Source organism: Alligator mississippiensis, chromosome 14, assembly GCF_030867095.1.
Source record: "Alligator mississippiensis isolate rAllMis1 chromosome 14, rAllMis1, whole genome shotgun sequence".
NCBI classification, from domain to species: Eukaryota; Metazoa; Chordata; order Crocodylia; family Alligatoridae; genus Alligator; species Alligator mississippiensis.
In genome coordinates this window covers 26,971,940-26,989,951 of record NC_081837.1, presented here as the reverse complement: position 1 = coordinate 26,989,951, position 18,012 = coordinate 26,971,940, and the positions used below count along the sequence as shown (strand labels likewise).

Genomic DNA, 18,012 nt, shown 5'->3' with positions numbered 1-18,012 from the left:
TAATGGCTCCAGACCTGATGTTCCAGCAATAAAATCTCTTCTCCTGTTAAGTTTTTAGATTAAAATAACAATGTGGGGAAGGGGTGGTGAACATTCAGTGTGTGATAGATCTACCCTCTCTCTGGAGCCACTGGTCTAAATTCTGGACATCTTTTCACAGTTGGAGAATTAAGTTAATTTTGTTATGTTTTTTAATAAGACTATAAAGAAATATCTGGAGATTAAAGAAAGACACTGGAATTCCAGGCCAGAGTCAGGGTTTGTAACGTTGATTTTGGCCAGAATTCCTCTCCCCGTGCTCTCCTACAGTAGATCGATTGCCTGTCTGCTAGTCTCCAAAGAGGTGGCTGCTTTTCAATGCTGAATTGAACGATTCCTGGACATAGGTCCCCATAATGTTTCTTGCATTCTTCAGTAATTAAAAGCTCTTTGAGCCTGCTAAATTTGAGCCCCTTTCAGTGTGGGAGGGTAAAAAGTAGTTGAAATCTTCCCTCTGTCAGTTTTGAGTTCAATCTCACCTGTGGAAGGTCTTCAGGTCATTTCAGGTTTGGATGATTTGCCAGAACAGCTCAACTCTTATTTCTGTTCTGGGGCCAAAACTGTCAGGAGAAGCAACTTCTGAGATTCTACAATCCAGACTCCATTCCCTGGCCCTGCATCAGCCTCAAGCTGAGCACGGTCCCCTTGGCTGTCCTCTAACTTGTTGAGAGGCTCCATCCTCCAAGAACTACAGTGACTAGCTCAGTAATGCTTGGAAATTCAGTCAGAGCTGAAAGGTGCTTCCCTTGCCCATCTCTAGGGTACAAGACGAGGCATCTTTCCAGATGGCTCTATGCAGTGCAATAAGGGATGGACAGAGTTTTCTGTTTTGTTTGGCTCTAAGCCAGTTGCTTTCCCCTGGTCAGTGGTCTTAAGTGGAACAGCAGATGGTCAGTTACTTCCTAGATACATCCACAGATGCACTTGTTTTTAAAGGAACCGTTACTTAGAGCTGCATTAAAGCTTGGATCTGATTGCCTGACCATTACTGGAGAGCAAATCAATACCAAATATTCATCCTGAACCACTCCACCCTATATCTCCCTTCTTGTTCTTTATCTCCCGCCACTCCCCTCTTGCTCTGCCAGGGATCTAAGCTTTGTAATTTCACTCTGCAGTGGTGCCTGCAACAATTCCAGTCTTGCCCCTCCCTTTGCTTCCTGCCTTCTACCAACTCTTATGCCTATAAAGACTTCCCTGTTTTTTGTCCCCTGCCCCCACACTCCCCTCTCTCTTTATTTAAATCCTTCCGAAGGCCCCCAGATGCTACTCTACATCAACAGCCTTCCAGCTGAGAGCAGCGTCCAGTCTCTTAACCTGTGTGCCTTGTCTGATGCTGAATATCTTAAAGAATGAAAATTACTTTAGGCAATTCCCATCTCCTTACCTGTGTCTTGTATTTCTCCAGGAACCCTGTTGGCCCCTTGCAGATAAAGCATGAATTAATAACAAAGCTAGAGAGAAAGATCCCAAGATTAAAAAAAACAAAACCATGTGTTGCATGCCATTATAATTTAGTTCAGCCCGTTTCCTGGAGCACTATCCATTGCTAGAGAATGCTGCTTGCTTTCTTTCCACCTCTTCATCTTGTCTCCCTTTAGAGCCCAGAACAAAAGTCACAGGACCTGCATCTGATCCCGTAGATCGAGAATAGCACCAGTGAAATCCATGGAATTACACTGGTGTAAGGAAGGAATTGCTGGGTCCATCTGCTTTGCCTCCTGCAAGGTGCAAGTCTCTTCTTAACACCTTTCCAGGCTGGAAGCCCAGCTGCAATTTTGACATACTACCCTGATACAGGTCACTTGAGGCTTGGATCTAGTGTAAATGCTGGTCATGTGTCAATGAGCTGCTGAGTCTGGGCTGTGCCTGGAGGAAAGGGGCTTAAGTATGGTCTCTTTAACATCTCCTTTAATGCCCTGGAAGAGTTTGGAGCTGCACCTGGGTTTAGTTAACTCTAGTGCAGAGGAGATGCTGTACTGGGAGGTAGGGGGAACTCCAGCAGGGAACAAAAATGAAGGCAATATCAATCTCAGAGCAAACGGGTGACTTTAATCGGAGAAAGAAACAGCCACGGGTTTTTGGAGAAGGAATCTGCGCCAGATGCTTTCATTGAGAAGCCGGCAGGGTTAAAGGGACTGCTTGTGTCTTCCTGAAGAGCAAGATCTTCAAAGATCCTGGAAAATCCAGTGCAGGAACCTGCCCTGTGCCCCTCACCCGGGCAGGGAGGCTGAGGAGTGGTTCACCCCAGGGAGCAGCAGCTGCCGGGCAGAGGAGTGCAGGCCCTAGCCCTAGGGTGCTGTCCTCCGGGCCGGGCCCCGCCATGCGCTGCACAGCCGGGACTCGTGCCTGACATGAAGGCGAGCTCAGTGAGGCAGGCACCTTTCCTGCCCGCCTTGCGGGGGGGCCGTGGCAGACGAGAAGCCCCCGGGCCCGCAGGTGAAGCCCCCGCGCAGCGGCGGAGCAGGGGGAGGGTCATGCCGGGGGCGGGACTCGCCGGGTCGCAGCGGCCCCTGCTTCCCGCCGGCCGCGGGCGCCGAGATCCCGGGAAGGGGCAGCTGCAGGGCCGGGGAGGAGCCGCGAGCACCGCCCAGGGCGGGCCGGGCACGGGCACGGGCACGGGCACGGCGCTGACGGGCCGCGAGCGGGATGGAGGCGGCGGCCGCGCTGTGCCTGGCGCTGGCGCTGGCGCTGAGGGCGCTGGCGCAGCCCGCCCCGGGGGGCCGCCTGCAGCGCGGGGCAGCCGAGGTGAGTCGGGGCCGGGCCGGGCCGGGCCGGGAGCCAGCGGGGCTCACCTGCCGGCGGGTGGGCGCAGCGCGGGGGACTCGAGTCTGTGCCGTCCTTCGGCTTCAGTCCAGCCCGGGGCCGCCGAGTTAGCGGGTCGCTCCGGCTCGGCCCGCGGGCGTGAGGGTGAGCCATTAAAAAAAAAAAACATACTTTTTTTTATTATTCTTCCTCTCGGGCTTTTCAGCCCTCGGGAGTCGCATCTTTGAACGCTTCTTCTCTAGCACGGGGCCAAAGAAGGGCCGATCCAGCAGCTGGGTTGCTAACGAGACTTGGGTTTGCTTCCCCGCTCTGCCACGTGTTTCCTTCAGGGCCTTCGGCAAGTCACTTGGTCTGTCTGTGCCTTGGTCTCCTATCAGCGGGCTGGCAGGACAGCGGTACAGCGTGCCGGGCGCTGAGGATAAGCACGCCAGCGGTTGTGAGGCGCTGGGATGGCCTGGCGATGGGAGGCTGGGTTAGAAACAGAGGTAGCTTTCATTTTTTTCACTTCTTTTTAAATTCATGCTGAAATTCTTGCCTAAACCTGGCTCCCTGGGGTGGCCCTGAGGAAAGCACCAGACTTGCTGTTAAAATGGCAGAAGTTGACAACTTGGACTGCATTAACTAGGAGTGAGAAAATTGTTCATCATGTCTCTTCCTGGCTTGTATTGTGCTTTTTTTTTTTTCTTCAGAGTCTCAAATGAAAACTGGTAAAAAAAAAAAAAAAAAAAATAAGGCTTATCAAAGGGCTGGGCAATTATTTTGGCTGAAGGGCCACTTAGCGAGTCTTGGTGAGCTGTTGAAGGATGCACACACACAATCTTTTAGAAAATACTATTTCAACAAATCATAGATGAAAAACAAATTGCATAGTAAAAATCAAATATCTACTATAACATACTTTAATTTTATTTAAAAGCGTTTTTTCTTGACTTATATTGAGTAATGTATATAGAAGAGATTGCATAACAGCTCAAAATGGTCTTACTCTTGTATATTGTGCCAGGGCACCTGGGTGCTAGGTCCCAGGGGCTGGCCGGGGTGGGGGGAGGAAGGGGGCAGGGGTGCGGGCAGCAGAGCTCACCTGGGCAGTGGGGTCCACAGCTCCCCCCACATGAGAGTGAGCCTTGCCCAGGGCACTCCTGCCCTGACCCTAGCCATGCAGAGCTTCCCAGTGGGGCTGCTCCCAGTGCTGCTGCAGCTGCTCAGGGACTGCTTGGATGCCCCTGCCTGCAGCAGCTCCTCCTGCTGCACCGCTCCAGGCAGGGATAAAACTTCAGCCAGGTGGCTCCTATCCCAGTGTGTAGGGCTTTGACTCCAGTTCCTAGCTGCCTTCCCCAGTACATGGGGCTTTGGCTGCATCTCCCAGCTGCCTTCCACCCACTTGACCACCCACAGGTTGCTGTTCATTGCATTGGGTGGGCAGAGTGGGTGGAAGGCGGCCAGGAGCTGGAGCCCTGTGTGCTGGTGCAGGAGCTCCCCAGTTACAGCTTGCCATCCCCCTCCCTGCCAGCCTGGAGCAGTGAGGGGGTGGGGAGTAAAGTAGCACCTGGCTGGATGCAGCTGTACTGGGAGCAGCCCCACCAGGAAGCTGTGCATGCAAGCTGTGGGTGGGAGCACAGCCGTGGCTGCCCTGGGTGAGGCTTGGCTCCATGCATAGTGCCTTGGGAGCAGCCAGGGACCAGATGCAGTCAACTGGCAGGTGCCCCCCAGGGGCAGGATCCAATCAGTTGTGGGGCCCGATCCAGCCCCTGGGCTATATTTTGCCCACCCCTGTGTAATCTTAAAAAATGTGAATGTTGAGGACAACTCCTTCCCAGTATCCAGATGGAGAAAGGGAGGGTTAGAATTTAGACAGGATTAGAATAGGGGATATATTGCATGTCCTACTCCCACACTGAAGAAACTAGACCACGCTTAGCTCCAGATTGGGAAAACAGGCACATTCCTAAATCGCTGCAGCCAGCGAGACTCAATTCAAACAAACGGCTCAGGCTGAAGTCCCGTTTGCCTTGAGGAGACTGAATCATGTACTTCATGTTAAGCAAATGCTTCCCTGCTTCCTTGAATTTGGCTTTATGCACAGCCCAATTGGCAAAATCCCTGTCAGCTTTCCAAAGGAGACCAGTTAAAATAGGCAGTTTAAAATAGGCAAGTGGGGTTAACAGGCAAGCTGGGGTATCACTGAAATCCTTTCATCTAGAGTTTATTTTTTTCTCTCCCCCAATATCCTGGTTGTATCAGACCTCTTGAATCTTCCCTCCCCACTCAGTGCCAGGCACAGATTTCAAATATGCCCCATGTGTATTTTGTCTTTGCCAAGAAATGCTCCCAAGGGGCATGTCCAGATGAGTGCACAGATGTGTTTCCCTGGGGACAGGTAGCAGCCGTACAAAGTTGTGCTGCTGCTCCTTGTCCCCAGGGAATGCCCATGCATGTGTGCTGCAGTATGTGGCAAGTTGCCCCAGGCAGGGTAGGGGAGGCTCGAGCCAGCACCTGAGCTGGCCCCAGCAGCCTTACCTGGGGTTGTGGGGGCCTTGGGGGGCTGCAGCCACAGTGATCCGACAGCAGGGAGCCTGGCTAGCAGCCAGAGTGTGGTTCTGGCTGGCCAAACTCCAGTTTCTGGCAATGCACACTGCTGCCACGTGCACCACCCTGCTTTTTTTTAGGTGCTGGGATGGGGGGGTTTACACCGAGATCTCCCAGTATCAGCTCCCTCCCCCCAGCACTGCAAATTAGTAGTACGGAGAACGTCTGCATGTGCAGTGCGTGAATGCTGCAGGCTCATCTGGACTCGCCCAAGCGTTCCTAAACCCTTTGTCTATTAGGTCTCCAGAACATGGGCTCTGTGTGCACAGAATGGATTGTGCCTGTGGTGGTGGGAGAGGATATTGCCTGCTTGTTTCTTATGAAGTGCTGGGGGCAGCCTGCCTTGCAGTGTGATGCATCTTGTGTTTCTCCTCCCTTGGTGTCCTGTGTGTGGCTTTAGTGTAGCAACACAGGCTTAAGCAGCCTTTAAAGGAACTGAAGGCATAGTCACCTGATGGAGTAACTACAGTGGCAAGAGGAGAGGATGCTGGTGTGAGAAGACTGGCAAGTTTTCCATCCTGAATGAGTAGTATGTAGCAGAGGAAGAACAGCCTCATAGTTAAGTCAATGCATTAGGTCTCCTGGCATGCAGGTCTGAACACGGTGGTGTCCTTTTCTTTGGTTTTGTCTATGTGGATCAGAAGTTCCTTGGGATGGCAGCTTTCTCCATTTATGTGCCTATACAGCGCCTGGCAAATAGGGAGGCCCCTGCACTTTTTGGTTGCAAACGATATAGCAATAAAAAGCAATTAAAAAAAAGAATTTTTTCAGTCCAGCTCTGGTATAATTCCTACCTTACCAGGACCAGTGTTACAGCAGGGGATGAGAGGCAATTAGTCAGATGCTATCATTCCTCACAGGAAATGTCCTGTAATTGGAGGAGGAATAAAAGGTTCATTAGATTATAACTGCAAACAGGTGCTGTTGATAGCACTGATATGTCAATGAGTTCAAAAGATTTCAACATGTACCTCCATGTGTATAACAACAACCCAGTAATATGAGTCACAGATGTTAATTTGCAGTGGGAACAATCCTACTTTCTTTTCAATTCAGTCACAGAACAATCATCACTTGTTGCAGAAAATAACTCTCAGGAGTCAAATATTTGAAAGCTTCTGGAGCCAGGCAGATTTAATGTTCTTGTTAATTATTATTATTATTATTATTATTTTAATATTGACTGCTGAAGGCCACAATTTTTTCCTCAAGTTGATATCGGTTTAAAAGACAAAGATGTGCACAGCAGCTTCTGCAAACTGGTTTGTCAGGTATTCTGGTATCTGAGGTGAGGGACCATATTCTGTCCTCAGGCAAAACTTCCCTAAGGAGCTTGGTCTTTATTCTCAAGATTTTGAGAGAGATCACCACTGACCTCACCAATGTGGGGCCAGCTGGATTGGTCTCAAGGGGCAATGGTTGCAGTCTCAGAGCAAACCAGAAGGGCTGCATTTATTTACAACAGCGCTCATTTTCTCAGCGTCAGTGTTTGAGTGATAGCGTTTACAGTAAAAGGAGCCTGGAGTCAGGGAGATTAAGTTAGAAAGGAGGAAGGGGGAGGTGCTGCTCTGGTCTAGTACCCAAGTCGAAGGCGAAATTTTGAAGTATTTCTTCTGTGAAACGCATGTGTATTGAAACAATAGAAATCATATTGTGGTGGCACAGCAGAAAAGAATGGGTCCCCATTGACATGCAGCCCTGAAATTCTGCACACGTTCACCTCTTCCTGGTGACTGTATTTTTACATTTTCTTTATCTTAATTTAATTTTTAGAGTGATTTCAGCTTCCCTTGTGGCTGTATTTGAAATTCAGATAATATCTTAAGTGACTTGTGTTTCAGTAACAGGTAATATTTTAAGTACTTGTGTTCCAGTAGCATCTGTCATCTACTCGGGATCTTTAAATGTGAAGTGATCCAGCTTTTCAGTAGGCAGTGGCCTTGACGATCTGATCAATAAAACTACTTGGTCCACACCATCAGTAAGAGTAGCATCCCCCTCCCTGGTCCCTGCCCTGATCAGTTCAAAGCATGAAGAGATTTAAAACATACAGACACACTAGATTATACCTAGGTTATAAGATCCATCTTTATCAATTGATCTTCTAGGGCAGCAATTCCCAAACCTTTTCCAGCCATTATTTACATTTGGGTAATTTCATTTGAGTCCATACATAATGTTACTACTTTTACTATTGTAAGCCCTGCAGTTAACAAGGAATGGGATTGTAGTGCCTCAGCTTCTCTGCTGTTACTGTCTCCAATGCCTGCTTTTACCTCATGGTTCAAGTTAAACCCAGGGTATCTTATCCCTGAATGAAACTGGGCTAAATCAGCCTGGTTTAACTACCACTTACCATGAGGTAAGAGTGGACATGGGAGTAGGTGCTGCAGAGCCACTGAGGTTCAGTGAATGGCTGCTCCTAGATAATTAAGGGCTTATTGTGTATTGGTGCCACTGAGCACTCAGACGCAACATACAGCTTTGCATATGCTATGCTCTGATCCAAAAGCAATAGAGCTGGGTTTATGCAGCACAAAGATAGGTGAGCTAAAATGGCAGCTCCACACAAACACCGCTACAGTGTTTCTGGTTTGGGGGGGTAATGTGGGCACAGAGTAACATGGCATGTCTGAGCGCATTGCTGCCTGGCACAGCATGATCATGCTCTACATGCCCTCCTAATCTAGTGTTAGCTGATTAATTTCATGTAGGAGTGGATTTGAAGGAGGGACAGGTAAGACAGGATGTTCTTTGGGCATCAGTTCATGAGCAGTGTTCCATGTATGGGGAAGGGTAAAGCTGTTTTTCATTTTAATCTGTGACTTACAGATCTTGGTTACGGAGTTAAGTGTCTTTTCAGTGATGGAAGAAGCTAGTACTCTTCATGGCAGTAATATCTCTGTGTGTGCGTCTGTGCTAAAGAAAAAACCCATGAGGAATCTTTCCAAGAGGTTATGAACACAAGCAGGAATGCGGCTTGAGAGTGTGGGAAAGAGACTGACATTTTTAAGATGGCTTTATATCTAACCAGATTTTTATACAGCAGGGACCAGATGAGAATAACACAGTTAAAATGTGTCCTCCCATTGCAGCCTTTAGCCATCCAAGGATGCTATGATAACTTATAAAAACTCATCAATCCTGGTAGTGTCCGTGGAAAGCAGGTGTTGCCAATGGGGAAACAAAGGCACAGTAGGGACTTTTTTTCAGAGGGGCTGAATCCACAGGGGCATTTGAGATATTGTACCTTATAATTTTAAGCCCTAATCCTGTAAAGGGATTCTGCTAGTGTCAGGGTAACACTGCACTAGGTTAAGAATTCACCTGTGCATCTCCTTGTAGGACAGTGGGCATATCCCCTCTCCCCTTTCCAGAGGAGCAGGAGAGGATCCAGAGGGCTGCACTGATGCAATCACACCCCCTCAACAGTGTAGCTCATCTGATGAGCTGGTGGCTGCAGACATCTGGGTCCCCTGCAGAGTCTGAGGTGTGGTTGGAGTCCTGGGCTGATGGGGGGATACTCAGGGGGACCATGCAGGAAGCAGGTGAGGAAGAGGGGACCCAGCCACCGCTGCTTCTGTCCCTATTTGATGGGGGATGGGGAAAGCGACAGGCTGCTTGTGCCCTGCTTCAGTTGGGGGCTGCAGGGAGTGGCTGCATGGGATTCTGGGCTCAGCAGCAGGGGGGTCACTGCTCCTTGTCCCCTCCCCCATGATACCCCCACACTGGCCTGGGGGGCTCCAGTGTTGGGGAGTGGCTACATGGGGTGCCGGGTTGAGCCAGAGAAGGTGGCAGTGGGGCTGGTCCCCACCATCCAGCACCTGCTCTCAGCCAGTGAGGGACATCTCGGGGGATTGAGCAAGGAATGGGTGCTGGAAGGGGGGGACTGCCCACCACCACTGCTGCCCTGAGCAGAGCCTGGCACACTGCAGGCGCTCACCAAAGCCTCTGACTGGAGTAGGACACAAGCCACCCTGGCGCTCCCCTAGGCCTGGGTCACCCTGGAACAGCAGCAGCAGTGGGTGGGTCCCTACTTCCTACACCCAGATAAAATGGGAGGGGAGTGGAGGGGTTGCTGACTGCTGGAGGTGATGAGGTGCCCAGAGTGGACTGGGAAGGCAGAAGGGAGTGGACTCCCCCACTCAGACCTACTTCAGGGACTCAAAGTCCTTGGCAGCTGCTGTTGCAATGCATTCTGCCCACAGGGCTGTGTGCATGTGTATGACTGCAGCCAACCTTGCAGTCCTGTACCCTCCTTTCAAAATCTTAAGTCTGCTTCTGCATTGTAGTCCTGAGTCTTTCACCGCACTGATTGGTAGCTCCAGTCTTGCAATAAGGAATGCAGTAGTTTAAGTACAGACCTAGGACTCGCCTGCATTCACTCAAATGCCAGCCATTTTATCCACACAAAAAACCCCAGCTTTCCTGTTACAAAATATAACCCAGCACACAATGCCGTGGCAGTGGTCTTGAGCTGATTCAGATGTTGATGTCTGGGCTTGGAAGGATGGGGAAGTGGAGAAAAAAAATGAGATTCCTTGAGGATTTCTGAATAGTGCCAGATGGGACTAGTAACCAGATGGAGAGGTCGAAGCATAAAGGACACAACATCTGATTGAAACTGACATTCAGCAGAGGTGGAGGGCAGTCCGGGTGTTTGGAATATAAATCAATTCTAAATCTGCCAGAATCCATTTGTCTCGGGGTCAAAATCTGACTGTCCTGATCCTGTTTCTGAGGAGAAGGGAAGGGGCAGGGTAGTTTTAATTGTATGTGCTTCTTGGCTGTGTTCCACCCAGGACACTTGATGGTTTAGAACAAGGTGTTTCCTCAGCTTAAGCCATCAGTAGGGATGTTTTTCAGAACAGTAACTGTAGTTACCCTTGAGAGCTGTAGGAGAGGACACAGATACAGTATCCATGACACTGCAGTCTCCTGCTGTGCAACCCCAGACAGGACTCGGTTCAGAACTGGGTTGTCAGACTGTTCTAACGCAGGACAGCTATTCCCTATAAAAGTGTCCAGCAAAGTTCATCATCTTCACTGGGCTGTAGTGGAAAGCACTGCATCTTCCGAATTCTAGTTCAGTCTCTGATTCCTCCTTTGGGCTCAGGCAAGTCACTCCACTGACCTGCCTCAGTTCCCCCATCAGCCAATTGAAGGCAGTGTGCATCACCTCACAAAAGCGCTCTTTACCTTCAGTGAATGATACTTTAACCCTGGAAGGGTTAAATTACCTTGGCCACCTTCATTGCCTGCCTGCCTGCCAGACTTGAGCCCCATGTCTAATGCTATCCCCCTGTGCCCAATAAGCCCCTTTCTGCCATGCTTTGACCTGCTGCCTGGGGTGCTGCCTGCCTTCCAAGGACAGCCCTGGCTCTACACCAGCCAGAAGAATTTCTCCCTTGTTCTGCTGCATCCGTCTACTTTGGAGAGGGAGCTGGGCAGATTTTCCTTTACTACTCAGCTCTTCATTTCCTGCTGTTTTTCGTACTGTATGGAAATAGCATTTCCCCTTCTGTGGCTAAGGGGGAGGCAAATCCCTAAGGGAAATTCCCATTTCTTTGCAAGGCATTTAGTTACAGCCACTAGCTATGACTTTAATGAGGTTTAATCATTTAGATTTAATCATGTTACATAGCTATATTAAATCCTCCCCCACTCTCAGGTTCCTTGGGATGGGCATTAAGAGCCCTGGAAAGTCCAGGGAGTGTATCCTTTATTGGTTGGAGCTGGGAAGGCTTCAAGTCGAGACTTGGAGGTTAGGTGTTATGTGTAAAGACTTCTGCTGCAAGAACTTTGGCTTCTTCAGATTCTGATTGTTGCCATAGACAGCAGTACCAGAACTCATCCCTTCCGGCATAAGGCTTATGCTTCTGTTTTGGTAGTTCTCTGCAATTGGCTTATTGTCACCCCTATAAATAATAATTCCATATCTGGAACATCCACAGTTTGCCAGTTTGTTACTGGACAGAGATCTCTGGAGTTACAGAAAATCAAAATTCCTTTGCTGCTGTCACAACCCAAATATTGCAGCCTTGTGCCTGAGACTCTAAAAATGAAACTGACCAGAAACTAAAGAGAAATGGACTCATCTATTTTGATTTTCAAAGCGGGTAAAACAAGGAATAGAATACATGTGGCATCATTCAGTAGTTATTCCAGAACCTATGTATTTTCGCACAGATGCACAGGAATAGCTAAGCCCCTTAAAATTCATACCCACCAAACTTTCAAAGGTAGACAAGCCCTGAGTGAGTAAAAACTTAAATTAGATTTTTTTTAAATGAATGAGGTATTATTCAAACCCAGGTGAGAAAATGTTCTTAAGACACTTAAGCACTGAGTATGCTTTAAAAAAATGTTTGTGAAGGGTTTTTAGACCTCATTAAAAATATGCTTTCAATTCATGCTGTTGAGTGCTTTACAGAGTGCATTTATTTGCAATGAAGTAATAATTCAGAGTATTGAATAATAATGTCAAACACCTAAAGCAAGAGCTGGCAATACTGTAAATTCTGTAGAATAAATGCAAAGGCATCACAAAGACATTGTTCCTTGTTGATTAGTCCAGGTACTGCATCTCACTGAACAAGATTGGCTTTTATGATGATGGACCGGCCTCTGGCATGGCTGTGGTACTGAGATCCGGAGCCTGTCTCTGTTTTTCCTCATTTAGGGTGTTCCTGCAGGAATCTGAGCAGAAAAGCTGATAAGGAAAAGGGAGTGCCTGGGAGAACAGAGCTGGTACAGTACTATGGGGTCACTGCATCTGCTGTTCTCTGAGTCTTGGCTAAAAGCTGAAGTAGAACTGTACTCTCCTGTTGGCAACTATGAAATGGAAACTGCTTGGCTCTTGCTGAAAGAAGATAATCACAAAGAACAATCCAAATAGTGGTTGGAATCAGGAGGGCTGCTTGCAATGAGATGGTGCTAATGAATTTAATGTCATGCACTTAAGGATGATAATGTGAAACCTATCTTCTTCTCCCTCACACCCTTAATGTATTTATTCTTTCAAGCAAGGTTCTTTGGGTAAACGTGAAATCTTTTATTAGACCAAATAAATAGTTGGAAAAAATGTGTTTGACAAGCTTTCGGGCACAGACACCCTTATTCAGGCATAGGGAAAGTCTGTATTTATTTTTGCAACATCTTTGTGAGGGAGGGTGCTGCTATTTTCTAGGTGGGGAGCAGAGGCAGAGAGGTCTTATCTGCACATCATTTTTGGTATTATAATCATGCTGATATAGTTAAATGGCAGAAACACCCTGGAGGGGAATCCTGCTCTTTTAAAAGGGTTTATGCTAATTTAGCATAATATGATTCGGCAAAATAAAATCAACTCTGCTGTAAGGACTCTGCCTGCACCAAGGCCTTTGCTGGGTGTGAGAGAACCCACACCCTTAGCTGACAACAGGCACGTCCAGACGAGCATTGCTGTGCGGTATGTGGCGCGGCAAACGCATCTGCAGCACCGTGTACCTCACAGTCAGGCATTCTCCATGCTGCAAGAGTGCACTGCCTGTGTGTGCGCTGCTCCAATTTTTCCCCTCCCCCCACAGTTTTTTTTTTTTTAACCCCTGGATATCCGGGGGTCAAAAGAGCCTGCAGGAAAAAAACAGAGCAATACAGGCACAGGCAGCACTGTGAAAAGCAGAGCCTATCCACCTAGAGCCACACTGCGGCTGCCAGCCAGGTTCCACCCGGCAGGATCGCTGTGGCTGCAGCCCCAGGAGGCCTGCACCACCCCAGATAAGGCCGATGGGGCCAGCACAGCCCTGGCCAAGTATCTCCTACCACCGCTGGGGTAACTTGCCACACGCCAAAGCATGTGTGGCATGGGTGTTCCCTGGGGGCAATAGCTGCAGCTCACTGCTGTTTGTCCCTGGGGAACCAAATGTCTGCTCTCATCTGCATGCAGCCAATGAGGCTAGGAAAACTGGGAGAGTGTAGGCTGGGCCTAAAGGCCCAAGGCATTTGGGAGTTGAGCTGACTAAGCAGCAGTTAAGCACCTGAGTGAAATCATTGGAAAATAAAGTGCTTCTATACTTATTTGGGTCTGATTCAAATCACTTGCCCAAGGCCATGTATATGGAATAGCTGGCAGAACAGGGAATTGAACCCAGGATTTTGATCCCATTACCCAGCTGTGATTAGACCATCCTTTCTGATTTAGAACAGCTGAGTTGAAGGACAACGAGAAGAATACTAGTACTGGAGAATATGACCTCTGAGGAGAGCTGCTCAGTGACCTGAGTTATACGGTGAGAAGAAGGTATAAGCACCTCTGAGGGTAAACACAGAGATTCTGTGTTCACCCTATGTGTAGTAGAAAGAGCTGTGGGCCAATTGCAATGGGGAAAGAGTTCAGAAAAGACCTCAAAAGACCGGAGGATAGCATTTAGAACTGGAGAAGGGAGTGGGCTTGCAAAAGGTGTTTCAGATGACTATGGTTTGATCCTGGTCATAAAAAATTATGTCGGATCTCCCATTAGCTCCATCAGTGCAGGTTATAACTCAGTTAGTAGCAAGAAGTGTGATTTACCTACCAAGAAAGTGGTAGTTACAGCTGAAGAGATTTTTAAAACAGGGCCCATAAGTGGGAATATGCTTCCATCACTGCTGGAGTCAGACTGCATCACTGATTCAGTTCCTGCTTCTGACATTTCTCTTAACTGGAATGAGGAAAGAAAACTGGTCCATTTCACTTTGGTTTTTAGTTGGTTTCACTCCCATTCTCAGGCTATAGCAGGATGCTGCAGGGGGCAAGTTTGTTTTTCAGATAAAACTTTCCATCCAGATGGGAAAATATTTCCTGGGAATATTTTTATTGTTTTTGGGTTGTGTAAAATGCTAGGGTCATTGCACTTAAAAGAAGACACTTACATTTGTATCAGTCAGAGGCTGACAACATCCCTTTGTTTAAATTAACAATAATAATTAAAGAGCACTCCTGATTGGAAGAATAAAGCGGCATGCTCTCTCTATTCAATAACATGCTCAGCTCCTTTGCCAGAAGAGGCAGCATGCTGTCTCAACAGATTTCTCCTGAGACCTGATCTGACCCCTGCCAAAGGCTTCTGCAAGCTTTTCTGTCCATTTCATTGGGAACAAAATAAAGTTCTGAGAGCTCAGAGCTTTCCTCTTTCCCCTGATGCTTTGAACAACTTCAGTAAGCTTGGTAACCTTTGACCATAGACTGCATTGTTAGCACATGATTGTCTATGGTCAAACACCTAGCAGTATTTCCTCCCTGATCTCCATCACATCCTGGCTAAGAACTTGAAGACCCACAAAAAAATGATTGCAGTGTTATGTAATAACTGGGGGGGGGGGCATGGCATTGCAATCAGGCAGCACATATATTCATGTATACATACACCCATTTACACACGTTTCTGTTCCATGATGTCTTAAGCCTTTTAGATTGCCAACAGGTAAAAGCAAGTCCCTTTAGCTCAAATGGTAGGGACTTGTGTTTTATAAGCAGGGGAAGAGAAATTGTGTCTCCCTGCAACCATGTATGCAACATCTAGATAACTGAATCCTAGGTGCAAATCTCTTGTTTCCAAATAACCATGTGCAAATGGCTGCTGTTATTCTGATGCTTCCCTCCTGCCCCAGTAGTGCTTTGGTTAAGACTCCCCTTTTTCCTCTCTCCGTGGTAGATGTTCCTGGAGAAGTATGGCTATTTTGAGACGCCGGCTCCACGCATGCACAGCCCGGCTCAGTTCCGAGCAGCAGTGAGGTAAGAGCCTTCCTTCCAACAACAAAACCAAATGTAGAAATGTAGCAAACTGTGACACCCTCACCCAGCCCCCAGGTTCTGGGACTGGAAGGGCTTCAGCCCCTTGTAAGGGGTCTCTGAGTGGCTAAGGCCTTTAGCTGTGATCTTCCCCTTTGAACCAGACATGAAATCCCACCTAATCGTTTTTACAAAATGCAGCTGCCGTGCTCAGCTTCCAGCAGCAAATGGGCTGATCTAGTCCCTTCAGTGCAGTGTTTTACTACCCTGATTGTTTGCCTTTTATGGTCTGGTGTCCTAGTTAGAATACTATCTGCAGTTCAGGGCTGACAGGAATACGTCACGACTGCTGGGATGATATTCACACTAGGAAGGGTCCTCTTGTTTTTAGAGAATGCTTTTTGGCAGAGGAAGTCAGAGTGATTTACAAGGGAGATGGCAATCCTCTGTCTCTTACAAGTGGGGAAAGTGAGGCACAGAGCTGTCATGACTGGCCCAAGGTCACTCAGCAAGCCAGCAGTAGAGTTGGGAGTAGGACCCAGATGTCCCAAGTTCTAGTCTTGTGCACTATCCACTAGGTCACTCAATCCCTTCTGGCATATGATGGCATAGAGGGTAGGCTGCTGTTGATGTCTCCAAGGAGCTGTGCTCCTCTTGAGAGTTGAATAACTGGTCACTGCCAAGTCTGGGATTTCCCACCCCCAGCACATCCTCATTCATCAGTTTCAGGTCATGCAGAGGATTTTCTCCTTCAGAGGGAATCTGGCTACGCAGCTTTTCCCCTCCCCATGTAGTCAGTATGTGAACATCAGGGAGAGATGAATTTAGCACTGGCAAACCCAGCACCTGTTAGCCTATGTCTACACTGGTGTGATGGCAGCTTTTGTTGACCCACCAAAGCAAGCTACATCCTCTCTAGTTTGGGTCCCCGTGACAGTGAATCCTTTGGCAGCCTGGGGTCTAGCATGGGCTACGTGACTCACTCAGGAGCCTGGGGAAATACTTGGGCAGCCAGCTCAAGTGGAGTTTCACAGTACTATTGGCAGTGGAGCTAGCTGGATAAAAGCTCGCACTGATATGCCCACATGGACTGCAACTGCACCTGTGTATTATAATGTAGATCCAAACTAAGAGAAGGGTGAACCGTGTTCTCTGGGCTTCACTGCCCAGTGCAGTCAGTGAGAGTTTTGCCGTTGACTTCCATGGATATAAGAGTTGACCCTATAGGTGCAAAGTGCTGTCACATTTTCCATAAGGTACCACACAGCTGTTCTATGCCAGTGATTCTGCTTGTGAACCAGTGCCTGAGAGCTGGAAGACACCAAGTTCTGCTGTCACAATGCACAGCCATTTGTTTTCCTCTGCCTTTCAGCATGGAAAGGGGATGCAGCCCTTTGCACTGAGGCTGATGCTTCCCCTTCTTTTCCAGGGAGTTCCAGTGGGTGACTCACCTGCCAGTCAGCGGGGTCCTGGATGCTTCCACAGTCCATCAGATGAGCCTGCCTCGTTGTGGGGTGAATGACGCTGAAAGCCACACTGCCTGGGCCAAGCGGGTGCATGCTGTGTTCTCCGGCAGAAGGGCCAAGGCAAGGCGCAGAAGGCGTTTTGCACAGCAGAGTAGGTGTTCTCATTCTTTGCAAAGATATTTCCTTAGTGCAGGCTCTGAGCCAGTAAAACCTGGGCCCTTGCCCACCTACAGGTGGCTGAACTTTTACATACTGTGACTTGATTCACAGAGCTCCTATCACGCAGCTGAGATGCTGTCAGCCAGGCCAGGACTGCTGCATCTTCACTGCTGCTGGGACCTGAGTAAACTTCATTCCTTTTACTGAGACTAGGTGCACACCTGGCTGTGCCTACACTTGGTGTCTGATTGCAATGCCTTTGGGCACCTCAGTTCAAGCATCTTGCTGTTCAAGGTGTAGCTGTTACTGAAAGCTGTAGATTCTCTCTGCTTCTGAAAATTGGGATACTTTGGTTTTTGGTGCCTGGGGTGAAAATGTTGGCCTTTCCCTTTACAACAGTAACCTGCTGAGCATCCCCTAGTGTTTGCAGGGAGGGAGAAGGAAGCATCTGCTGCCAGCTTGTCCATTGAATCAACTTTTTCTGAGTGTCATCATGTACTTATTGCTGAAGGACCAAATTTGTCACTAAGGTTAGCAGAACTAACTCCGTTGAAGCCAATATTTACCCAGGGCTGAATCAGGCCCCCTGTCTTTTGTAAGCTGCCTTCCAATCCACACAGTAGCAAATTCTCCCTAGAGAGAACGGGTTGGGAGCAGCTGTGCTTGAGACATGGGAAAAGTTAATGAGATGAGGTAAATGCTCTGTGCAGGCTCAAGCTGCCAGCGACAAGTCTGCAGCTGTTCTAGCTGCCGAGGCAAAGGCAGATGGGCTGGGTTTCAACCCTGGGAACAAGTTGGTTACTCTCCCTCGCCGTGGGATGGTTGCACATGCCTAGTTTCCCAAAAACAGAATATGAATCTTAGCATCTTACATACAGGCTGTATCTTGGAAGGGATCTACAGACATAAGGCGTGGGGGAGGGGGAGGAGAGGGGCTCATGGTACGTAGGAAAGGGAGCTTTGCAGAAGCAATGTGTGATGAGATGGAGAGAAGACAGGGCAATTATTTACCATATAGACTAAATCAGGGATGCATAAGATTTCATAAGCAGTGGCTGCTATGGGGGATTCTTATGCATCTCTAATTTGATTAGTTTGTAAAGGGCAAATCTACCCTGCTTTGTACCTGACTTAAGACTGATGCAACTAATGTCCTCTCTGAGACAGAGAGAGGTTGGAGGAGGATGACTGCAGAGGAGATGGCTAATGTGCCAGCAGTGGAGAAACTGTGCACTAGGGGAGTTC

General features: G+C 48.3%; 1 protein-coding gene across 7 annotated transcripts in view; it reads left to right on the top strand.

The window, feature by feature from the left end:
* The first annotated feature begins 2,029 nt into the window (after window positions 1-2,029).
* MMP28 (matrix metallopeptidase 28) overlaps window positions 2,030-18,012 on the top strand; it is a 29,773-nt gene continuing 13,790 nt past the window's right edge. The window contains exons 1-4 of one of the 7 annotated variants that reach the window (XM_059717713.1): window positions 2,030-2,478; window positions 13,574-13,661; window positions 15,066-15,145; window positions 16,572-16,759. In XM_059717713.1, coding sequence (XP_059573696.1) covers window positions 15,066-15,145; window positions 16,572-16,759 — 268 coding nt within the window. In that variant the 5' untranslated portion in view covers window positions 2,030-2,478; window positions 13,574-13,661. Of the gene's footprint in view, window positions 2,479-2,553; window positions 2,788-3,113; window positions 3,291-13,573; window positions 13,673-15,065; window positions 15,146-16,571; window positions 16,760-18,012 lie in introns of those variants that run through there. The other 6 variants (XM_059717714.1, XM_059717715.1, XM_019499508.2 and 3 more) reach the window with 6 other exon arrangements.